Raw genomic sequence first — 22,221 nt, 5'->3', positions numbered from 1 at the left:
TTGTTTAAAAAAGCCTCTTAAAAAGTGCCCTCTACAGGAGGAGGCAGGAGAAGCACGTGTCTCATCTAGTCTGACTTTACAATCACTCGAGTAGTTAAGCAAGGGTTAAAAGCCCAAAAATTCTTTATGTAGATGAGGCACGTGGTTCTCTTGCCTCCTCCTGTAGAGGGCGTTTTAGAGGCTTTTTTAAACAGTTAAGCAGAGGCATCCATGGGGACTCTGGCAGCAACTAGCCCAGCCTGACCTCAGCAGCTCTTGCCTTTTTCCTTTTACATTTTTACATTTTCATGATGGCAGGCAAGAGCAGAGTTTAAATCCTCTGTGAAACAGCTGGAAAAGGTATGTGGGTTGGAGGGAGGGGGAGGAATTCAAAATTAATCCTGGTGCAACTGTGTGTGTGTGTGTGTGTGTTTGATTGTTTGTTTTTTCACTCAAACAAACTCTCAATTTGAGAGAGAGTTTGTTTGAGTGAAGAGAGGGAAGGGGATAGGAGAGGCAGGGAGGGCAGCCCACCAGCTTTCTTTCTCTGTGTCTGTGGCAGCCCACTGGCAGAGGCGGGTCTTTTGCCAGCCTCTGCTGGCGGGCAGCCAGACACAGAGGCGGGCAAAAGAAAGCAGCAGCTCGCCAGCTTGCCCGCCTCAGCTGGTGGGCTGCTGCTTTCTTTCGCCCGAAAGCACTTTAGACAGTGGGATGTTGGGGGAGAGGACTGCCTCACCAGTCATAAACCTCACCGCACGTCACTGCTTGGAACTGAACCCAGAAGGATGTTTCTTCCAACACAACAATTGTCATTTTGTTCTATACATTGCCTTCTGTATAGTGTGACCTTGTAAATTGACTGCTGCTTTCCCATGTCTGCTGACAGTCTTGAAATCTGAGATTTACGTTGCTATATTTATTTCCTGATTCCAGCAGTCAGCTTCATTCTAGGCCTTCAAATCTATTACCACTGGAGTTTGTGGATCAATCACTTGTCCTAAAAGTCTATGGTGTAAAAATAAATTATTGTCTCTCTATTAGCATATGTTCTTGAAATTAAAAGGTTTTTTGAGGGGAAAATACTGAAAAGCGATTGAAAAACTAGTCTTTCTGATGTTTAAAAAAATTCATATACTGTACATGTAGACCTAAGTATGTTTTTGGCAAATGTCTATGGAGATTCTCAGTCATCCAGGTCATGATTGTCCCAAAGGTGCTTTTTCAAGAGACAACTGGACTCTGTTTTTTCTTTGAAGACATTTCGCTTCTCATCCAAGAACTTGCTCAGCTTCTGAAGAGCTGAAGAAGCTTCTTGGATGAGAAGCGAAACATCTTCAAAGAAAAACAGAAAGTCCAGTTGCCTTTTGAAAAAGCACATTTTGGCAGTATTTTTGCTGTATTTTTTGTTGTTGTGAATGTTAAGCATCCTTCTTTTCTCCCCATTTGTCCTCCTTTCTGATTGTCTGTATTGTCAGGCTTGGAAGCCATCTTTTACAGTAGGCCCCAAGCCTGTCACATATTCTACTGTGGGAAACTGGAAAGGGGGGGGGGGATTGTATATGGAGCCTGAGAGCTGTGTAGTCAAAATAACATTCTTTCTCAGAAAGTCAAGGTCATTTTGTCTTGCCACCTGGAGGGGCTTTGCTGGGAGGAATCTCTTTGTGGGACAGGGATTGATTGGACCCTGTGATGGACATGTAGGTGCTGGAGCAAGGGCTTGAACTTTCAACTGGGTGGGGAAAACCTGGAAGCTTTCAGATGTGCCAACATGGCTCTTCTAATAAATTGGAATTTTGAGGACTTTTATTTTATGGGGGATGCTATTTGGAACCCTGACATGTATCTTCCTGTGTGTGTTCAGTTACCTGATAACTCTAGTTATCAGATGAGCGACTCAGGAAAAAGTATTCCGTGAGTTCCTTAAGACAACTGGAACTGGAGTTTCTGTCACTAAGCTATGCAGTTACAAAGCACAACAGCACACAATCACATTGTTTAGTGACCGCAATATCTGCAGTCCCATTGCTCCCATTAAACAAGAATCATGGTTGTAAAGTGCCAATTTCAACAACCAAAGCAGGGAATAAATGGCTGTATCAGGTGAGAGGGGGAACGAAGAGGTGCACAAGTGGCAGGTGAAGGGAACAGCTAAGGAACAAGGGTTGACTTGGGAGTAATCCCACAGGTGGACGGTGAATGGCCCCTCCCATAGGGAATAAAAGAGGAGCGAAAGGGGAGTGGAGTTTGCAGGAGACAATTAGATTGCTTAATTGGTTCATGACTCGAGACTCCTTGCCAAGTTTTGCAGATGTTGGCCTGGTAGCTCTCTAAGCCAGATAAGGTCTATGACTGTAAATTCACCCTTGAAAGACTTTGCTGGATGTGAATGAGAGGAATTCACAGTAATTTAATAAAAAGGTTTTTTTTCCAGGAAATAAGAGTCTGATTCATGGTTTTGGGAAACCTAGATCAGAATAAAACCCTTTACTTGAATGATTGCAATCTATGCTCTGCAAACATCTATTATAATCCATATATACTCTTGGAAGTATTTCATGTAACTTCTAAGGAAGTGGTCCTCAACCCCTGGGCCATGACGCACTATTGAGCTGCGGCCCATTCAGAACCAGGCTATGAAAGTGGTGGGTGAGCGTGTGTGCACAGCTCCATTTCTTTGAGTGGTGAGCACACGTACATGTGCATGAAGCTCAATTTGCATGAGTGGTGGGTGTGCACACCTGCTACTTGTACAAATGGAGTTGTGTGTGCTGACGCATGCACATGCCACTTACACAGAATCATTCCCTCTCCCCCCACTCCACTCTGGCCAGTCTACCAAGCCAGAAAGATTAGGGACTGCTGTTCTAAGGTTTTCCACGCTGGAAGACAACACAATAGATTTTCTTAAGACACATTGCAATATCTGGACCATTTTGAAGGCACTCAGCATATTAAAAATGTGCTTCTTTAAAAAAAATGCATTTTACATTTTCAGAATATTTATCACAGTGTACCTCCCATATAACATTGCTATTTTAAAACGCTTCACAAAAATACTACCTTAGATAATATTTAATGCATTGGAATAATTCCAATAATCCAAACGGCAGTTTATTTCACTTATCAGTACAAAGAAGGAAAAGGGGGAAGAGTAATCAAAACAACGTAGATTTTTCAGTGAAGAATTCCTAGATGAAATAGGAGATTTTGAGACATTATACTTTCTGCATAGGAAATTCTTGCTATCATTCAGTGCATTGCATAATTTATCATCTGATTAAAGCATCTGGGAAAGTTTGTATCTCAAAAGAACAGTGATGGGGATTTGACTGCCCAAACATTTAAATATATTTTGTCTCACAATATCAGGGAATGATAGGTGTTATTTTGATCTAAGATCTATGTCTCATTTTAAGGTCTTTTTTAAAAAAATACAAAAACAAACATGTGGGTAAAATATTTACACATCTCCTAACTGTAGCAAATTGTTTACAGCAGGATCTCCAGTGCTTGAGGATTGTTGCATCTTCTTTTGCATCAGCTGTTATTAAAACAATATAAAACCTGTCCTTTTGATGTAGTACAGATAGGGCTCAACTTAGAACAGTTCAAAGTGACCATGCCACTGAAAAAAAGTGACCTGACCATTTTTCACACTTATGACCGTTGCAACAATGGTCACATGATCAAAATTCAGACGCATGTCAACTGACTCATTTTTATGACGTAGGCAGTGTCATTGGGGGGGGTCAGTTTGTGGGGTTTCTGATAGTCAAAGTCAATGGGGAAGCCAGATTCACTTAACAACCATGTTACTAAACAACTGCAGTGATTCACATAACAACTGTGGCAAGAAAGGTCATAAAATGGGGCAAAATTCACTTAACAAATGTCTCACAGCAATATAAATTCTGGGCTCAATTGTGGTTGTAAGTCAAGGACTAGCTGTAATGGCTGGGACCCTAAATGATGCAACTTGCCAGTAAGGATCCTGGCTAAGTGATATTTTAAAATCAGCAAGAATGAATATTCTTTGTATCCGTGTTAATCACAAATCTTCTTCGCTTATCTTCTCAAATACACAATCGTCCTCATTTGATCTACTACTGTGTAGCCATTTTCTTGACTTAAAACTGGAATGAAATATCTGTAGAGAATAAAAAATATGATCCATTAACCAGCATAAAAGCATTGAGGGTGTGGAATGTGCTACCAAATTTAGGATTAAGAGAAAGAAATTCATATTGATCTTAGGTTTAAACTAACAAAGAAAAAAGATTTTTCAGGGGTCTGATCCAGCAAACGCTGTACGGCTATCACTGTAGCAAGTGATTTTAAGCATGGCAAACAATATCATATTATACTAAAAAAAGATAACAATATCCATATAACAATACAGTGTGTTGTTTGTTGTTGTGTTTCAAGTTTGCCTTTGGGCATTTAAGAGCTAAAGAAGAAAGAATTGTAAATGAGAACAAAAACTCAGCATGTTACCAGAAGTTTGTAGCAATTGTTTGATTTGAATCAGTAAACGCCCTAATAAATTCATTACCAACGAAGTCTCACAGACCATTTGCAGCAGTCCTGAAAGGCAAATATTTTAAGTTTGGGGATTGCACTGGTGTCCACAGAACCTTTGTGAACTGCCCAGTGGATTATGATCTGCAATAGGCTATTTTTGAATGTTCCCATTCCCCCAGTCTTCAACTAAATACTAAATATTTCAACTAGATATTTCAACTAAATATATTCCCTCTTTGTTGCATTAACCCCACTGACTCTTGGGAAGATAGTTGTATCACCACTGCTAATCGCCATGGGAAAGAGCTCTCTTGCTATTCTCAACCAGCAAGCATTACCAAGATTGAAAAATTGTGAGTTGTTCTCCATGGTTTGCCCATGGTTCATAGTCTGCCCAACAGGAATATTGAGGTTTGCCTAACTAACCACTGATAAACTTTGGATATCCATATTTGCTTTAAGTCATTGTCATCAGCTAGTTTATACAGACTCTGGTTTGTGATTTAGCGTAATGTATGAACTCAGCAACTGTAATTTATTAAGCTAACTATGATCAAAATTAGCCATGGGTTGATGCAATTTATAGCATTAGATGATGAGGCTCACTAATAGCTTCAAACTTCCAAGCATAATTGTCATCTCAGATCCCCCCTACTCAACCCAGTCTTTTCCACCCAAATTATGTAATTTAATTTACACACCTGACTTGGACGGATGCTTACTTTCTTAGCTGTATCTAATTCTGGACGCTCAATCTGCTAAATAAATAGGTTAAATGAAAAAGAAAAAAAAGTTATACAAAAAGGAAACACAGGTAGCCAGAATATTAAATCAAGTTTATTTCCTTGAGCAGAGTTCTTACTTTGACTGGACTCCACCTTGAGTACTATGTTCTGTTCTCTGCATCATTACATTAAAACGGGGTCTTAGCAGGGGAATGTAAATGACCAAAGGACTTTGTTTTAGTCTCTGATCAGAAATAAAGGAGCTAAGAATGTTTTTGAGGGGGAAAAATAAAAACAGATCAACTTAGAATAACTTTATTGTCACTTTAATTATACACTAATCGGCATACATTAAAATGAAGTTTTGTTGCATTTTGATCCTCTACCAATGAGATATATTTGAAAAGATACTGTATAGAAGATCAAGGTCTACTATACATCCTGCTAAAATACTGTTTTTCAGTATCAGGAATTTTAAAATGAGTGAATGCTGGCTAGGAATTGAAAGTCCACACATCTTAAAGATGCTGAGGTTGTGATACACTACTCTAGTGTAGCAGTTCTTAGCTGAAGGCCATATGGCTACCTGGGAGCTTTGGATATTTCAAGGGGGGGGCATAGGTATAAATAATGTAACCGGGCCATGGCCTGTGCCAAGGGGACCAGCAAAAAGCAAAATGTATTATATTGCAAATACTGTCAGAATAGAATAGACATGTATTCTATTTTCAGGCCAAATGGTTAAATGCTAATCTTTTTTACTGGTAATGGGATCGAGACAGTGGTGGGTTTCTGCCGGTTCGCACTGGCTTGGGAGAACCAGTTGGTGAAATTTACCGATCCGGTTAGGAGGTTTGATCGGTGGACCCGAAAGTAATTCCGGAACGCTTGCCTCGGCCCTGTCGCTCGCTCGCCCTGGCCGTCCCATCGCAGCTCGCTCGCTCCCCTGCCCGTCCGCACTAAACTAGCCCAGCATATATATAATTCATATATTCCTGTTTTTTGGAACTGAGAACCAAATTTCAGAAAAAAGAAATCTGTATTGCTCTGGGAATCTACCTATGACATTAATTCTTGAACTAACTTCTTGGATGAAAGACTATATCTTTCCTGTTTGTTTATATCTTTCCTGTTTCTTATCCTTCCTAAAAAGACTGTACATTGTTCGTTGAAAGCAGAGGTCCCTTCTTTTACCTGTAGTCCTCAGCTTACAATCACAATTGAGTCCAATATTGTTTTATTTCTTTTGCAGTTAGTATTATTTATTTTTGTACTTATTTTAATCTTATTGTAGTTCATCCATTGCGGCAAAGAATTCAGTGACATCTTCTTGTCCACTCCCACCCAGTCACATGACTGCCAAGCCACTCCCACCTGGTCACGTGGGCGGCAAGTCACTCTCACCCGGTCACATAGCCAGCAAGCCACTCCCACAAAGCAGGCCACACCCACAGAGTAAGTTCCAAAAAAATTTGAAACCCACCACTGGATCGAGACCAGGAGGGGAAAGGGGCGCAGGAGAGAAATGAAGTTAGAAGTGGGCCATGTGGAGAAAAAAAAAAGTTCTGAAGTAATCCATAGTGCATGGATTATCCAGAAAGGTATATGCTACCTTTAACTGAATGAGATTTAAGAACTGTAAAGGTTACTTTTATACTGATAACAACCATCATCGCTATAAGAACTCCTTACAGCAACAGCATTCTTGTAACAATTAACAAAAAGTGTATGTAATCATTTTTTAAAATTTTGCTTTCATTTTGTTACCACCAGATAGAAGATAGTGGTTGCCAGTGGTCAGAGAGAAGACTAAAATTACTTTGAATTAAAAAAATTCTTATATAAGAATATATGACATTCTTTATGAATTTTGTTTTTTTGGGGGGGGGGGCTTCACAATCATATCAGGACCACATTTTAAAAAGGGTTGAGCAGAATAAATAAACTGACAGTATCAGGCCAAATAAATTAATAAATGAAGTTAATATGACTCGCCATGTTTTCCCCTTCTAACACAGCAACTGTTTTCTCCTTGTAGTCAGTCAACGCTGGACTGAAAGAAACAGCGTCATCAAATGAGGGGGGGGGTTGGATGTCAGCCTGAAAAACCACACCGGTGCAACACCAGAAGTTTCAGACACTAAGCATAGACCAAGGGTCTCCATTCCAACCTTGGCTACTTTAAGCCTGTAGAACTTCAACACCCAGAATTCTGGGAATTGAAGTCCTCCAGGCTTAAAGTTGCCAAGGTTGGAGACTCCTGGCCTACACGCTGAAGAAAGGAGCCTTCGGTGACTGGCACACTGCACCTGATATGACAATATGAACGGGGCTTATAAAAGAAGACTGACTGCTCTCCCATCCTGCCTGCTCCCCATATCCAGGATTTAGTAAACTTCTGTGTTACTTCTCCCCTATTTCAGTGGTGGGTTGCCAATTTTTTTGCTACTGGTTTGGGGGCACACGCGCATACATAGAAGCATCCGGGCAGGTGGGCAGAGCCTCCTGCCGTTGCTACTACCGGTTTGTCCGATCCGGGCCGAACCAGGAGTAACCCACCTCTGCCCTGTTCCTCATTTCTCCAATAGAGAGCTAAGCACTCAAATGGATTTGAGAAAACAGAGGACAAAGGGAGAAGTTGATGATTTTGCAATCCCCTAATTCTGGTGGGAGAATGAGGAGAAAATAGGTGATGGGATCCTGTTCATGGGAACAGAGCCAACCGGAAGCCATAGCACTGCAGAGAAAATGCCGGTTTTGCTCTGATATCAAATAACCAACCCAGAGCCAGGAAGGTATCATCTCAGCACTTGAAAGTATCCAGCCCTATATAATCACACAAGCTCACAGCAGATTTGGAACAAGCTCAAAATCCACATGTGGGGATGCCCCTTTTTACTGAACCTTACATCTTAGAAACAGAATATTGTAGCAAGAAAACCACAAGAAAATCACGAATATACACACAGTAGGTCATCCCTCTGCATTACACTGATACTGCTAACAACTTAACATCCATGTTCGGTGAAATAAGGTTATCAACTTTGCTCACCATCTCTTGATCATTCTTGGTTGTTGTCAACAGCTGCTCTGATATTATCTTTTTTAAGCAACTGCTCAGAAGGAATGCCTACAAAAATGGAAAAGTTTTCATTAAAAGTCTTTCTTAATGAATTCCCTTTTATGGTCTATATTAGTCAGCCTATGATTTACCTGAAGGTGGCAATGAATTGAAAACACACCTCCCCAAATGATAAACATTGAAGAAAAAGTACAAAACCAGCTTTCTAACTTGTGAACCAAGAGTTACCAATTACAGGTAAAATCAATCTTTCTCCCTTCCTATCTATGCAGCACAAAAATCCAAAAACACAGGAGAGAGATCATGGTAGATTTGCCAGGAAATTAAATACGGAAAGAAGAAAAGAAATGAAAGCCTATTTAGATCATATTCTTTAATTCACTGGGCAAGCATCTCTTCCCAAATAAACATTCTGCATATTCACCTGTTTTCCACATAGTTCTCTTTTCAATGAATGGATGTCTTACTCCTCCAGTTCATCAGTAATATGAATCATTTCAATCCACAGGTAATTACCGGTATTGAGAGGAAAAATGCTTATTAAAAAAACCCCAACCAGTATGGTGGGTTTTTTCCTCTCCCAATTCATTAAACTACCATATGAACTGGACCCTACCAAACTCATCCTGAAGTGAACCCTTCCTCTTGTAACCAGTTAGGAAAAGTGGGAAGAGAACTAACTCAGAGACAAATCATATTTTTATGTGAAAAATATTTGGTTAATTAGGAAAGAGGATCTTTATTTGTATCAATATTAACAGGAATGTGTACTTGGGCTGGAAAAGATTAGTAACCCTGATATTTATGGAACCATATAATAATCTTTTAATTGAACCCAAACAAACCTGCTTTGTATTGAAGACAATCCATCTCCACTTATCAGATTCATTGTACTCAATTCTGAGTTCCAAGAATTGATCAAGTCCATGGCCTAAAACTGATCCCTAAATAGTCAAAATGGAAAAGAATATCAAGAACAACAAAAGCCATGTAACAGTATATCCTAAATTCTTCCATCCAGACTGCGTACTTCTTTTTAGAGGGAAAAGTCACTTCTGCTAAGGCAGGCAAAAAGAATAAGGACCTGGCTTGCATAGGCTGTGTACAACAGAGATACTGTATATAATAAGATATCAGATAGAAAATGGAAAACATAACAATAAAAAACCAGCTCCTGACTGTTAAAACCTGGGCATTGTGATCCTGAAAAATGCCCTTTCTTGAATTTAACAGGGATATTTCGAAAGAAATGGACTGGAAGGATCATGTTCCCATTTTGAAGGGTTCAGATTTACCTTCCATCCCCAGGCATCTCCAAGTATGAATAAAATATCAAATACAGAAAATGTCTTCCTGGCTCAGAGGCTTGTGATACTACAAGTTTCTATCAATAACTCCATCTTGCACACATTTTAAAGAATGTGGATGAACTGCAAAATTTTGAAAAACCAATGTTCTTTTTCAGACCCTTTTATAAAATATATAGACATGCATTTATAGCCATCAATTAAAAATCATGATTAATGGATGGGTTCCTAAGTTGTTTGCTGTCTTCTCCTTGGCCTGTGATTAGATCACCACATTAACCAGAAGGCTTTTGTAAAGATAAGGGCAAGATAAGAGTCAGATTCTGCCAGTGACCAACAATAGACTATTAATGCTTGCCTGGGAGTCTTTTTCTTTCTGTAATAAAAAATGGCAGGGGCCAATCACCCTGGGTTGTCCTTGGGGAGTTCCTTCTGCAGAGACCTGGAGGGACTGATTTTCTGCTGTCCTGGAAGTGGAATTTTGAGGAAGGGAAGGAGATTCCTTGGAAGTATTCATGAGCCTGATGGAGACCTGGCTTGTGGGCTGGAGATTTCACCACATCTGCTCTAGCTTTTTTGGAATATAGGTAGTTCTCAACTTATGACCACAATTGGGACCAGAATTTCAATTGCTAAGCAAGTGGACATCAATTGCTAAGCAAGGATAGAGAAAGGTCCAACAGCATTCTTCAAAATGAAAAAGGTCTTCTGCAGTCACAACATAAGTCTAAGTCTGAAAATCAGGCTTGTCAGATGTTACATCTTTTCTATCCTGCTCTATCCTGCTTCTATCCAGTAGAGAGTTGGTCTCTGACAGAAAACCACTTGAAAAGACTAGAAGCATTTGAAATGTGGATTTACAGCTGGCTGTTATGTATAAGTTGGGTTGACAAAATCAGAAATGAGGAGGTGATAAGCCACCTGGGAAAGCAAAGGAAAATCATCAAAGCCATTAAAAAGGTGAAAGTTAGAATATTTTGGACATGTGATGCAACACCCAGAAAAATATGGCATACGTCACTTAATCCTCCAGTGAAAAATTGAAGGCAAATGAGGTCCAGGCAGAAGAAGACCATCATGGCTTCAAAACCTAAGGGACAAAACTCAGCAGCATGTTTTCATGCAGCTGTTGACAAAAATAGGATTGCCAACATGATCGCCAACATCCGATGACGGATATGGCAGAAGAAGAAGGAGAAGGAAGAGGAGGAGGAGAAAGAGGTTTATGAAATGAATCATACCTGATTTTGTGATCTCTTTTTTTGCCCTTGTTGTTAAATAAATTACTGCAGTTCAGTGAATTATGCAATTGTTAAGCAAATCCAGCTTTCCACATTGACTTTGTTGGTTGGAAGGTGGTTGGGAAGGTTGCAAGTAATGATCACATGACCTTTTGTAAAAAAATGTGTTGGTTGCCAAGAGCCCAATTTTTGATCACGTGACCATAGGGATGTTGCGATGGTTGTGTGACCAGTTGTAAGTCACTTTTTTCCCTGCCATTGTAACTTCCAATGGTCATTAAACAAATGACTATAAGTTGAGGATACCTGTACAGCTTCATAGCAATAGCAATAGCAATAGCAGTTAGACTTATATACCGCTTCATAGGGCTTTCAGCCCTCTCTAAGCGGTTTACAGAGTCAGCATATCGCCCCCACAGTCTGGGTCCTCATTTCACCCACCTCGGAAGGATGGAAGGCTGAGTCAACCTTGAGCCGGTGAGATTAGAACCGCTGAACTGCAGGTAACAGTCAGCTGAAGTGGCCTGCAGTACTGCACCCTAACCACTGTGCCACCTCGGCTCTTGCATGTCTGCCATTGAGATGTTTATATGTTTCAAGCAATACCAGCTCTTGTTACTCCACATGAGTATCAAAAATCATGAGAAGAGAGAAAAAAACCACTTGGGAGAAACATCTCAATCTCCCATTTCCACCTTATTCTTCTAATTTAGAAGCAGGAATAACTACTAAAATGCTTGTATATTTTTGTTCCCTTATCATGCAGCCCATACCTCAGGGATTCAAAACATTTTGGTACCAATGGATATGTTGGCATTTTGAGAATAGGTTACAAAATGGCTGCCTTATGAAAACAAGCTGATGAAGTGGTTTCCCACCAAATCCTCTAACCTCTAGTACTCCATCTTTTCAGGGCCGCTGTGGGTGTTTCCAAAGCAAGCACTAAATTGCATCCCTTCTGATTTTTTATTTCCAAGAATGCCTAGGCAGTTTATGCAGGGCTTATGTGCATTCTTGGAAATAAAGATGCTTGAGGATAGCCATTTGCCAGTTTTCCATTTATTTATTTTTTGGGAGGGGAGAATTAATATATATATATTTTTAAATGAGAGGGAGTCTAGCCAGTGCCAACAGGTAGCTCAATAGCAGTAGACTTATATACCGCTTCATAGGCCTTTCAGGCCTCTCTAAGCGGTTTACAGAGAGTCAGCATATTGCCCCCAACAATCTGGGTCCTCATTTTACCCACCTCGGAAGGATGGAAGGCTGAGTCAACCCTGAGCCGGTGAGATTTGAACCGCTGACCTGCTGATCTAGCAGTAGCCTGCAGTGCTGCTTTTAACCACTGCGCCACCTTGGCTCTTAGGTTGCATTAGTCTCATAGGAGTCAAGTTGGGGGCCTGGGTTATAAAGGGCATTTTCTAATAGTCTTTCCCAACTTGGTAGTCTCAATGTGTTTGAAATACCATGCCAAATTTCCAAGCTTTTTGAGAGTTACAATTTCAACATGCATGGAGAATATCAGCTTTTCCTAAGATATGGTCAATGCAGATTGTCCTAATGTCAACGATGGCATGCAATGATTGCACAAATAGCTTCTTACCAGATGTTCAGCAAATACAGACACATAATCTATGTATGGGCTATGTGCAGAGGTGGTATTAAGTCAGTTCTGACAGGTTGTGGAGAACCGGTAGCGGAAATGTTGAGAGTTGGGAGGGAATGGGGATTTTGCATTATCCTTCCCTTGCCACGCCTACAAAACCATGCCCACAGAACCGGTAGTAAAACACTTTGACTCCCATCACTGGTTATGTGTTATTGTTCACAGCCCCATTTATATAAAGCAAGAATATTAGTGCACATAAGAGGACTTCTGGAGGTGGTACAGCAGTAGAAGCAACAATCAACCCCCTCATAAAATAACCCTTAAAAAAAGTACTTGACAGATACAAAGTTATACAAAAGGAACTTACAAGAAATGTGACCTGCCAGCACCTTATCCTGTTGATTTTGAAATTGACCTCTTTGATCTGATTGCTAGGCAACTTTATGCAGCAGCTGATCTCATTATTTCCCACATGAATAGTAGCAGTACAACCAACTTCAGGGTAGTCACAGGAACAAGGAGCAAGTTGTATATATCCATAATGCTGGATCTCTCGCACCAGCTCTAAAAACTGAGAGAAACGGCAACTAGAGGAGAGTAGTAGGTTACACATAACATCTGTAAAGGTGTGCAACACAACCAACTCCACAAGGGCAGTGGTGGTATTCTGCCGGTTCTTACCAGTTCGGGCAAACCAGTAGTGGCACGTACTGAAGGCTCTGCCCAACCACCCACCCCGTTAAAATGCACAACCTTCTGCGCACATGGGCATAGCAAGCACGCTCACATTTGCGAACTGGTAGCAAAGGTAAATGAATCCCACCAGTGCACAAGAGTCTAGATCAGGGGTGGGATTCTGCTGGTGAGGACCGGTTGGGTGAACTGGTAGTTCCAACGATCCGCTGAGCGCGCCTGCCAGCCCCTGCGCTTTACTTATCTATATCCTATCAGCTGATTCGTGCAGCAGAGTGGATTGCCAAGCCTCAGCTGTGTTACTCCCCAGAAGTAACATAGAAGGTAAGTTCTGTTAAAACTGCACACACGAACAGAGCGCGAGTCAGGCGCGGGCACACACACATGCGCACGAAGTATGCGTTCACCGAGCCAGTTGTTAAACTGGCAGAATCTCACCACTGGTCTAGATGGCTCCAAAGCTCTTTGTTATAAGACAATATGACCAAGTGCCAGCTAACTGAAGGGGACAGGATTCAATGCAGTGATTTAATGAAAATACAAATGCCAAAAGCTGTATGGGAATGTTTAATTGATGAGAAAAATGTGCATTCCAGAAACAGCCCACCAATATATACTTAATTCTCTGGGTAGGTAACTCGCATCAGACATTCCTTTCTACATCTTCGAATGTTAAGGACTCTCATTGACGGTTACATATTATAGTTTATAGAAAGCTATAGTTATCATGGGGAACAGTTCCAAATGTCTGAAATTCACCCATATATTCTATAAAGTTCTGAAAAAAATAAGTCTTATTTTCTTATAATACATGATTTGCAATTTATAACCTTGCTGGATATATCTACATTCCAGTCCTTCCAAAAGTGTACTCCCAGTTTTGCTTGAGCTATTACCTAAATTCTGCTTCTCTTCCCTATTTTATAGCATTATTTTTTTTTAGTATATACTAGGACAGTGATGGTTAACTTTTTGGCACCAAGTGCTGAAACTGGAGCGTGTGTATCAGTGGTGGGTTTCAAATTTTTTTAGAACCTCTTCTGTAGGTGTGCCCTGCTTTGTGGGAGTGGCTTGCCAGCCATGTGACTCAGTGGGAGTGGCTTGGCAGTCATGTGACTGGGTGGGCGTGGCCAACTTGTAAAATGTGGTGAAACTCACTTAACGACGCTCTTGCTTAGCAATCAAAATGTTGGCTCAGAAACTATGGCATTTGAAGCACAAAAGTCTTAAAGCTGTCAAGTTACAAGACCCTTGCACCCCTAACCCTTTAGAAAAAAAAACCCAGGGGTATTCAAACTTGACAGCTTTAAGACTTGTGGACTTCAACACCCAGAATTCCTCCTCCAACCATGTTGACTCAGGAACTCTGGCATTGAAGCACGCAAGTCTTAAAGCTGTCAAGTTACAAGACTCTTGCACCCCTAACCCTTTAGAAACCCCCCCCAGGGGTGTTCAAACTTGACAGCTTTAAGACTTTAAGGTTTAGATAGCACTCTTAGAGGCGGGCGGGGCGATTGGTGAGCCAGTCAATCAGTGAGCGGCGGGCGGGGCAAGTGTGGTGTGGATGGGCAGGGGAAGGAGGCTGGAACCGGTTCTAAACAGCATGATAGATTTATGGAATCTCTTCTATAAGAGGTTAGAACTGGCAGGAACCCACCCCTGGTGTGTATGCATGTGCGAATGCACCCACTGGAGCACCAGAACCCGGAAGAGCAGCTGGCCAGTGCACGTGCGCACAGCAGCCAACTGCACTTCCAGGTTCCATCGCACACATGTGCGCCACCCAGCTGGTCCAGCATGCATTCACACTGGCCAGCTGCTCTCTTCCGGGTTCCATCACGTGCATGCGCGCCGGCCAGCTGGTCTTTGCAAAGACCAGCTGGCTGATGCACATATGCATGCCGGAACGCAGAGGATCGCAGCCAGCTGCCGTGCTCATGCGCACCGGATCAGCTAGCTGATGCGCGTGGGTGTGCTGGAACCCCGAAGAGCAGCTGGCAATGGCATACGTGCCCATAGAGAGAGTTCTGCGTGCCATCTCTGGCACGTGTGCCATAGGTTTGCCATCATTGTACTAGGAAATGGATTGGGAGGCTACCACTATTCATAAAAAGGGAACTGAACTGATCAGAAGGCTGGATCCACATGTTTGGTGCAAGACTACATAAGGGAAAACTCCAATCTTTCCATAGGAGCCATCCTCCCTCCAGCAACCTTGTTTTCCTCTGCCTCTTTGTATGTCCGTAGAACTTTGCATCTCTTCCAAAAACAAGAGCATGACAATGACACAAAAAGCCAATCCAACTGGTGTTGCCATACAAGCAACGACCAAAATGCAATGCTTCTAACAGATCTGTTGGAATCTATTCCCATTTTTAATAGAATAATTTATGATTTTGACTATTAGCCTAGGCCCGGGATGGCGAACCTATGGCACACGTGCCACATGTGGCACCCGGAGCCATTTGTCAGGGCACGCGAGGCATTGCCCTGTCAGCTGGCCAGCATGCATGCGTGCGCTGGCCAGCTGAGTTCAGCCTTTTTTAAAGCCATTTTTCGTCCTCCCCAGGCTCCAGAGGCTTTATAGGAGCCTGGGGAGGGTGAAAAGAGCCTCCTCAAAGAGGGTTTAAACCGGCCCTACGAGCAAGCCGGAAGTGACTTCCGATTCGCTCATAGGGTCATTTTTAGTCTCTGGAGGCTTCAGGGAAGCCTCCTGAAGGTCCCTGAAGCCTCCGGAGGGCCTTCCGGGGGTGGGGGGACTGTTTTCACCCTCCTCAGGCTCCTATAAAGCCTCTGGAGCCTGGGAAGGGTGAAAAAAGCATGCACAAAATGGGGTGAGCACCTCTCATGCACGCATGCGCACTGGGGGTCAACATTGCATTATGGGTGCAGCATGCCCACACATGACCCCCCTGCGCTCCCCCCCTTATGGCACACGAGCCAAAAAAGGTTCACCATCACTGGCCTAGGCATTTTATAAAAAATTAACAGACATCAAAAAGAAATGGCTTGAATACATTCTGCATTCTGCACTCTAATTTATTTCTTATAAGTTACAATTTCCCCTTTGTTTTGATTAGAAAAAAAAAAGGAAAGAGATGCTCATAAATTTCAGTGTATATGTTTGCTTATTTGAGTGGGGGAATGAATTATAAATAAATTATGAACATCAAGGCACTGATGTAAAGACAGATGAAAGTCTAGCTATCCTTTCAATATAATTAAATGCAGTTCTGGCCCAGACCCCTGCATGAATATATAAATTCCAGTTGCAAGAAGAAAACAAAACTCGGCTTCCAAACATGAATCCAATTATACCAAATATACTCTAATTATTCCAACCCCAAAGGACGTGTGTGTTTTCTTAAATAGCCTTCTTTTCAGTTTTCAGATCATTTGCAATGTGAGGAAGCTTCACAGAAAAGCATTTGCATGCTGAGTATCTTTTACAAGTCTTCAGTTTAATTACTTCTGAAAGAGAGGGGAAGAATCTGGTGGGGCTTCAATAACAGAAGATCGAGTCACTCCACTTCACTGGAACTATGGGGGGATTCAGGATATGGGGGTAGGGATATTAAGGGGAAATCTCTCTGCCATAAGAGAAGGATGCTTGATAATGTTACAGCTAATTTGACAAATGCACTGGAAACATTCTTCTTCGTAAACTTCATTGTGATATTTATTAGATGCATTAAACTTGGCTAAATCTTATACACACAAAAAATTAAATTGAGTATAGTTAAATACTGTAATTTGGATAGAATGGCAATTTTATCTGTAACATTCTAGAAATACACAGCTTCTATGAACCAAATCTCAATGAATCCACTTTCAAAAACATGGATGGCTATATATTACAATGAGTATCCTAACTGCTGTTGTATGATAGTGTTTCACTCTATTGAGCAAATGTCTCAGTAGGGAGATCAAGAATGAGGTGACCTAGAAATGTAGTAAACACAGCCATAAATATCATCAGCATCATGCTCAAACCTGCCACTGATGATTTGGTGCAAATAACCACAGCTCTCAGTGGCTGCTTCCTCTCCATACAGCTTGCATGGGCTATGGTATGAGAACAAATTAAAGCAAAGTTGATGAGCCTTGGGGAATGACACAAAGTGGCCTTTTTGAGTGGCAATGGTGACCCTAGGGCTGAGGTCAAGGCCTGGAGAGGGTACAATCTGCCACTATTCAGGGCAGATGTGGAGAAGACTGAGAATTGTTTTGCTTTTGTTCAAGCAGGGGTGTGTGTGTGTGACATGCCAGCAAAATCAAGTTAAGCATTTTCTGAATTTTAGACATGGTGATATTGACTGTCAGTTCTAAATGGCTAAATTTGAAGTTTAAAAATCTGAAAAACTCACACGGACAGGAGGTTGATATTATTCCTCAAATAAAACTGAACAAAAAGACCAGCCTTTAAACAAGGATCCATTATCTGGTATCTTCACATGATAACATATATTCTGAAAAGGACCATCATAATTTAAAAATCACATTACCTTCAATTTATTTGGTGCTTTTTGCAGCATTAGAAGCTTCTGCCTCTGTTCTTCAGTAGGTTTGACCCAATTCATCTCTAGCTCCTGTACAACCTTTTTTGGAAAAACAAAACAAAACATATAAACAAGACTAGAATACATATGTTTACTTTCTGTAGACTGCCGGTAGTAGCAGGATAGAGTTGAGAAACTTTGTTAATTCACAAAATTAAATAAATCATAGGTCAATTCATCTCAAAATTTGCCTGGCAATGTTTAAAAACCACACTTCTTTTTAAGCATACCTGCATATAAAGTAAGTTCACTGAAGTTCTACAGTCCATCAACACTTTATCTAGAGAAGGATCCATATACCTGCCCAAAAATGTACAAGGAAAGGGAAGCCATTAACCCAAGGCATACATGCAAAGAGAAATATAACCAAAATATTGTAGGTTAAAAAAAAACCCATAAACTGAATTAAAGCAATTAGTTCACATTTTTATTGCAATTTATGACCATGCTTGATACTACAACTATATCATGTATGATATATTCCTTAAAATCATTTTGTATTCTTGGCTTTATGTATGCGCCAAAAGCCCCCAGATTGGGAAGAACAAGCTTATTTTGTTCTTGTTTTTATTCAGCAGACTGATGAATCTATTCTATATTCAATTATGACATTATGATTACAGAATTAGTTGGGGGAAGGTTCTGGAGAAAACAATGTAACTGGTCACATATCCTTAAATGTTAATTCCAATGAAGAAAGGCTTTACTAGATTTTTCAACCATGGACTTTAATGGAAAATCCAAACATAGGGTGGAAATTAGATGCTAATGGACAATTTGGATTTGATTTCTACTTCAGACATGCTGTCCAATAATATTTCCAATACATTGACTGATGTGACAAAGCTCTGAACTTTTGGGAATTCTGAATGTACTGCTTCCAATGCATTTGGAAAGTGCCAGATTAAAAAAATGGGTTATTGTCCCACAAGCTGTAACATACATGGAACTGATATTATGACTTTTCCCCTCCAGAACATTGGTATTTTTTAAATTTCTTGCTCATCTCACTTCTGCTTCCCACTCACCATTTTCTGATTCCAATCTTACAAGCCGATTCTTTTGCACTCCGAAGACTCACATAAGGAAGTTCAAATTCTGCTAGTTTTTTCAACACTGGAGGGGGATGACAGGTAAGAAGAAGGGGGGAAGACAACATATTGATTTTTAAAAATTCTATTAAAAAGAGATACATTTATATCTAAATGTAGTGCTAATTAAGCACACGATTGGTGGTGCTAAGTATACTGTGTATGTGCCATAAGTTGCTGACTTTGTGACTTTTATAAATTATGAAACCTGATGATCACAGGAAGAAGGAGCAATTTAAATAGTTTTCACTTACTCATATATTCATTTATTTTGTGTTTATTCACTTCTTCCGTCTAGCTTCTAAGGTATTAGCAGACTTTTCCCATTTACTTTCAAATGTGTCTTCATAGCCATAAGTGTTAGCAATAGGTGTTGCACTGGAATTAGGGAGCCTGAAATTTTTTCATACTCCCTGTTTGTCTATTCTTCCAGGGTGGTGGGATTGGTGAAAATGAATGTATTTGGGTTGTCTCTTGCACTATATGTAGGTTGAAAGATGCTAGATAAATTTTCTGCAGGTTGAGCTGGCTTAAGCATAATCGATTTGCCACTCTCTGGAAAATAGATGCTTTGCTGTGTCTTTTGTAGAATTAGGTATTTACTTACATAGTTTAGTCTTTGGTAACTAAATATGCCACTTTAAAAATTGTAAATTGTGTTCTTGTGACAGCAAGATACTGCAAATTACCCTAAATGCAAGTTGGTTACCAAACGCCTCAAATGTAATGACATGACCACGGGGGTGGGGGGGGGATATTGGAATGTTGAATCTGGATTGTAAGTACCTTTTGGGTGGGGTCTGTGTAACTTTGAAAAATTGCTAACTGACCAGCTATTAAGTAAGGACTGTCTGTATCAGAGGTGGGTTTCTGCCGGTTTGCCCTGGATCGGGTGAACCTGTAGTGATGGAAGGGGGAGGCTCCGCCCACCCACCCGGACGCTTCTGCGCATGTGCAGTGCACAAGCAAACCAATAGTAAAATAAATTGAAACCTACCACTGGTCTGTAATGTGTGCTGCACAAAAGATTTCTTACCAGATATTTGTCCATTGTTGTGATCTTGACTAAGAAATAAGCCGAAGTATTGTATTAGCTCCCTAGAAAGTTCAATCTTGTATGATATCACCTGGAGGAAAACAAAAGATGCATTTTCTCCTTAAACTGTTGAGTTGAAGTTATCAAATTAACTATTTTAAGTTCCATAGCTATTTTGTTTAAAAAAATTAGAAACTCTTGCCTGCCCCTCTGCTGACTGTGTAGGTGTCTTTACAAATTCTGTCTCACAGGAAATATGAATACAAAACTTTTTTTTCTCTCCCAAGTCTTTTTAGATAGAAAAGTGAGATAAAATATTTTAAGTAAATGAAATATTTTCTTTAAAAAAAAAAACCCTTACCAAGGGCTCTCTGATGAAACCCCAAGTATTGTTATGACAAATAAGCACTTTGCTACCTGGCCTATCTCATAACACACCTGAGAAAAATAAGTTGAAACCTAAACTAGTCTGGATTGGCTTGTGTCTTAGCACTCCATCACTATGGTATGTACATTAACAAAGGTGTCTGCAGGGCATTGTCTATAAAGGCAAGATGGCGGCCACAACAATGCCACTGAAGCTCTGCCTGTTTTTGTATTATTTTTTTAAACCATACCCTGCAGATAGCTGTGAACAGCAATTCCACAGTTTGCTGCGCAAGTGCGCAAACCATCATGGCTGGATTTTAAGATTTATGGCTTATTCAATAAACCAATAAACCACAATTAAGCAACCCTCACTTTGTGTGATGTGCAAGCCCATTTGCTGTTTTATGGGGCATCTGTAACTATAAACTTCAAAAATGGGAAGGCTGCTAATTATGCTTGGACACACTTCGTATGAGATGCTGCCAGATCAATGTGTATATATTACTTGCCTCTAGCACTCTTTCAGCAGTATCTGATGTCTGAATATCAATCCTGAGATACCTTCCATCAGGAAGATAAACATCCAAAAAAGCTTGTTGGGTTTGGATTTTAAATGTTTCCTGCAAAACATGAAAGCTTAAGGTTGAAGGCATTGATGGGTGGTCTCATTGGTACGCTGAAAACATGGTTTTATTTCAAGAAAAAGTAATTTAGTGCTAAACTAGGGAGAAGGTAAAGGAATCATTAAGGTTATATCACCTTTTCCAAGAAACCAATCATTTTTCTGAAGTTATAATGTTCTGGCAAAAACTAGATATTTTACAGAGGGGAGCAAAAGGTGTAATAAACTTGTTCATCAATTTACTGCTCATAAAATTCCAAGACAATCTATAAAATACCTTACAAAAGAATATACCAGGATGTCAGAACATTTCCACTACATTCGTTTGATAATTATATTATTATCATATATTATCTATGTAAAAGTAATTAGATTGGACTAAATGGCCTTCAATGGATTGCTGTACATAAATGGCAATTGTGCTTTCATAAAATTTGTCATTGTTCCCATAAATCAGCTTTTCTATTGAAAAAAATGATATGCAGAAATCTATGGGAAGAGAATCTTTTCTGCTGTGCATCTGCCTTATGAAATGTCAACCTCTTCCCCAAAAATTGACTCTGACCCTCCCAATATTTAGAAAGATAAGACTCTGTTGCAGGAACTGGGGATGCAGCCATCATAGGAAGCTTTTACAATGGCTCCACTGAGCTGGTGTGGATGGAATTGCTGTTGCTGATCATGATTTTCTGTTTTGAAATTGATTATGGACAGTTTTTATGTTTGTATATTGATTTTTTTTAAAAATTGGTTTAATTGGTTTGTTTTTAACCTGTGGTGAGCTTCCCAGAGTGAGATGTGTGGCCATGGGCAGCCATGCAAATCAAATCTATAACAAAGAAACATTGGACCACCAAGTTAGCTACTGAAAAAAGATTGCACAGGCTGACTAGAAACAACAGCGTGACAATGACAAACTAGCAACAGTGATGCATTGGGAGATCTGTAGAAAATACCATTTGACTGCAACGTGTTTGAATATTAACAGCTCAGGTTGGTATTTATCCTGTTGATTTGAGCTCCGAGCTTGGCAATGTGGTTGCAAATGTTTTGTCACCATTTGCAACAGGGGTGGGTTCCTGCCAGTTCTAACTTCTTCTATAGAAGAGGTTCCACAAATCTACACTGCCATTTAGAACCGGTTCCAGCTCCCTAATCCCACCTGTCCACACATTATCAAGATGAAGAGTGAGAGGAGGAATTCTGGGAGTTGAAGTCCACAAGTCTTAAAGCTGTCATGTTTGAACACCCCTGGAGTTTTTTTCTAAAGGGTTAGGGGTGCAAGGGTCTTGTAACTTGACAGCTTTAAGACTTGTGTGCTTCAATGCCAGAGTTCCTGAGCCAACATGATTGGAGGAGGAATTCTGGGAGTTGAAGTCCACAAATG

The 22,221-nt window shown here is 40.5% G+C and overlaps 1 protein-coding gene across 3 annotated transcripts in view; it reads right to left on the bottom strand.

Annotated features, from left to right (window-relative positions):
• Window positions 1–3,072: 3,072 nt before the first annotated feature.
• SNX31 (sorting nexin 31) overlaps window positions 3,073–22,221 on the bottom strand; it is a 28,872-nt gene continuing 9,723 nt past the window's right edge. For 2 of the 3 annotated variants that reach the window (XM_014056084.2, XM_014056086.2), the window contains exons 5-14: window positions 20,722–20,832; window positions 19,844–19,934; window positions 18,745–18,832; window positions 17,947–18,016; window positions 17,663–17,755; window positions 12,832–13,035; window positions 9,153–9,251; window positions 8,278–8,355; window positions 5,202–5,258; window positions 3,073–4,126 (exon numbers count right to left, since the gene is read on the bottom strand). In XM_014056084.2, the coding sequence (XP_013911559.1) occupies window positions 4,028–4,126; window positions 5,202–5,258; window positions 8,278–8,355; window positions 9,153–9,251; window positions 12,832–13,035; window positions 17,663–17,755; window positions 17,947–18,016; window positions 18,745–18,832; window positions 19,844–19,934; window positions 20,722–20,832 (990 nt within the window). In that variant the 3' untranslated portion in view covers window positions 3,073–4,027. The remainder of the gene's footprint in view (window positions 4,127–5,201; window positions 5,259–8,277; window positions 8,356–9,152; window positions 9,252–12,831; window positions 13,036–17,662; window positions 17,756–17,946; window positions 18,017–18,744; window positions 18,833–19,843; window positions 19,935–20,721; window positions 20,833–22,221) is intronic. The other variant, XM_014056085.2, reaches the window with a different exon arrangement.

This window comes from Thamnophis sirtalis, unplaced genomic scaffold, assembly GCF_051295495.1.
Source record: "Thamnophis sirtalis isolate CommonGarterSnake01/CBP01778 unplaced genomic scaffold, rThaSir2_p1.2 scaffold_2, whole genome shotgun sequence".
Taxonomy (NCBI): Eukaryota; Metazoa; Chordata; class Lepidosauria; order Squamata; family Natricidae; genus Thamnophis; species Thamnophis sirtalis.
The sequence above is the reverse complement of the archived record's forward strand: the minus strand, read 5'-3'. Positions and strand labels throughout refer to the sequence as shown.